At 35.5% G+C, this 2,514-nt stretch overlaps 1 protein-coding gene across 1 annotated transcript; it reads left to right on the top strand.

The window, feature by feature from the left end:
* Positions 1–1,490: 1,490 nt before the first annotated feature.
* On the top strand, positions 1,491–2,296 carry LOTGIDRAFT_176296 (hypothetical protein; the record flags this gene model as incomplete). Its single annotated transcript, XM_009068771.1, has 3 exons — positions 1,491–1,815; positions 1,973–2,149; positions 2,283–2,296. The coding sequence occupies 3 exons, from the start codon at positions 1,491–1,493 to the stop codon at positions 2,294–2,296; spliced, it is 516 nt and encodes a 171-aa protein (XP_009067019.1).
* Positions 2,297–2,514: the final 218 nt, after the last annotated feature.

The following is a 2,514-nucleotide window of genomic DNA, read 5'->3' as shown; positions in this document are numbered from 1 at the left end:
TTTTATGACAATGTTTGGAAATGAGGGTATCAGGGATTTAAGATTTTTTTTGTTTCATCAAAATAATTCAAAATTTTTTAACCGGTAAACATCGTCAAAGTTCATTGCAACCCTTATTCAAAACTGCTACTTCTTTTACGATCATTCGCATAATTATGTTGTCTTATGGAGGGTAACGGAAACATTGCTGAACACATTTGAAATCTTATCCTTCATGATGTTATATTCATACATTGAGAATATATCAATGTATTATCCTGTTCCTTTTGAATAATTCTAAAAAACAAAGATATATCGATCTCCACATCAGTTGTAAATACTTTGTAATTAGAGAACCGCATCCTTCGATATGCCGTTTCTGCAGACTGGTGAGAATCGACATGTAACATAATACACAATTGTTCACCAGACAAAAGAAAATTGGGAGGATCCGGGGATATCTTTATACGACCTATGGCCAAAGAGCAAATTCTGTTCCCCGACTGGCGCGGCCACTGATCCCTTTAAATGCCGTTTCTTCAACATGGTGAGAATCGATTTGTAACATAATGTACCATTGTTCATCAGTATTCTGTGAAAAACAAAAGACAAATTAATGATAAACGATAATGATTTATTTTTGTTATAGCGTTTTACATAATAGAATTTATCAGAGTACAGAGTACATAATAAACATGATTCAATAAACAACAAAAATATGTACAAAAACAGAACAGTTGTTTGAGAGCTTACGAATAGTGCAATTTAAAGAGGTGAGTTTTGAATGCTGTTTTAAAAATATCAAATTTACAGATGTTCCTCATTCCAACTGGCAATTCATTCCACAATTTAGGGGCATATATGGAAAATGCCGTACCACCGTATACCGTGCATGGTTCGGTCGAACCTCCTGGTATTCAAATTTCACCCCCGAGAGCTTTTTGTTTAGATTGTTGGCTTTGATACCTAAACTAGGTCACCAAGGTAGAGCGGCACTGCCTCACTATGGCATATTAATATAAAAATAATGCAGAAAAATTTTGAACAAAACACTCATCTCAACTGGTTGCCAATGGAGTTCCCGAAGAACAGGTGACATATCTGTATGACGACCAATTTTCTGAAGAGAACCCGAAGATATTTATACCACCTCTGCCAATAGCCAATTAATATTCTCATGAACTGAATAGTTACTTTGAAAGAAGCATAACTCATTGTGTCCAAACCACATCCCAATTCGTCATACTCGGAGTAAGACCATGTCAATATCCGCATTCGTGATACGATGGGCATAAAGGACCTTTCCTTCAAAGAACGGAATTGACCAACATCGAGTCGATTCAATTGATCACCAATAATCTTTTTAAAAGAAACTTTGTACTCATCAGATACGAATCGACACGTTCAATATTCTCTAATATGTATTGTATATATTGATAACCCGTAGTCTTGAACACAATTAGTAATCTCATAAAAATCCAGACGCATATTATACTTTCGGTGTGATCAACATGACGTTCTCCTGTCTGCCGTTTACCACTTTTGGAGTTATTTTCTTAACACTGCAAATTTTACACCAAGGCAACAGTATGTGTACACTCAATGGTAACCCGTTTCGGAGAACAGAGCTGTTCGATCTACGATTCAGTGCCTATACTCTTTCAGCAAGTTCTCAAACCTTGAATGATTGTGTATCACTTTGCGATTCAAATCTTTGCATATCGTTTGGATATAATTATCTCACTGCGGTATGCTACCTTTACGATAGAAGAGTTTTATTCGGAGAAGATTCTGCTGTATTTGAAGACGGAATGGTAAATTACTGGACTGTCGCAGGTATGCCTACATATCGGACTTGTATATCAGATGCTGGTGGAAGGGCCGGGATCCATATCCGAACCACTTACCGCCTTTCAAAAGCGGTGTCGCTAGCACAAGAGAATTTTCTAGAAACCTTTTGCATTTAATATGGGAATGTATATATTCATTCCAGAGTCATGCCCGGGGGATTATACATTTACAAGCACAACAAATTTATGTTATAAATTGGTTTATACCAAGCTGAATCATTCGATGGCCAATAACGTCTGTGCTGCTGATGGTGGACATTTACTTATACTTGATTCACCAACTAAAAGGACTTACTTTTTCTCGGAGCATGGTTATGATCGTAAGTATTAATACATTGTCCATTTAGAATGGACATTTAAAGACGAAAATCCAATAATTGCATTGTAAAACAACTTTGCTACACATTTTTGTAAAAATTCAAAAAATATAAAATGTTTTTTTATTTATTTTAGCACCTAGAACATAAAATGCAAATAAATGCAAATTGTCGCCAGATAATGACCAAATGTTATTTTTTTCGATTTTAGTTACCAATTTGCACTTTGATAGGGCGACCGACGCATTATTAGGAAGTCTGTGATTTGCCATTTTCGAAGGTTAATTTATGTCTTGAATTTAGAAGTACAGTCGAGTAACCTAATTTCGTGCTAACCTATTTTTCGTGCATCTCGTAAATGATTAATA

The sequence above is a fragment of the Lottia gigantea genome (assembly GCF_000327385.1).
Source record: "Lottia gigantea unplaced genomic scaffold LOTGIsca_934, whole genome shotgun sequence".
Classification (NCBI taxonomy): domain Eukaryota; kingdom Metazoa; phylum Mollusca; class Gastropoda; family Lottiidae; genus Lottia; species Lottia gigantea.
The sequence above is the reverse complement of the archived record's forward strand: the minus strand, read 5'-3'. Positions and strand labels throughout refer to the sequence as shown.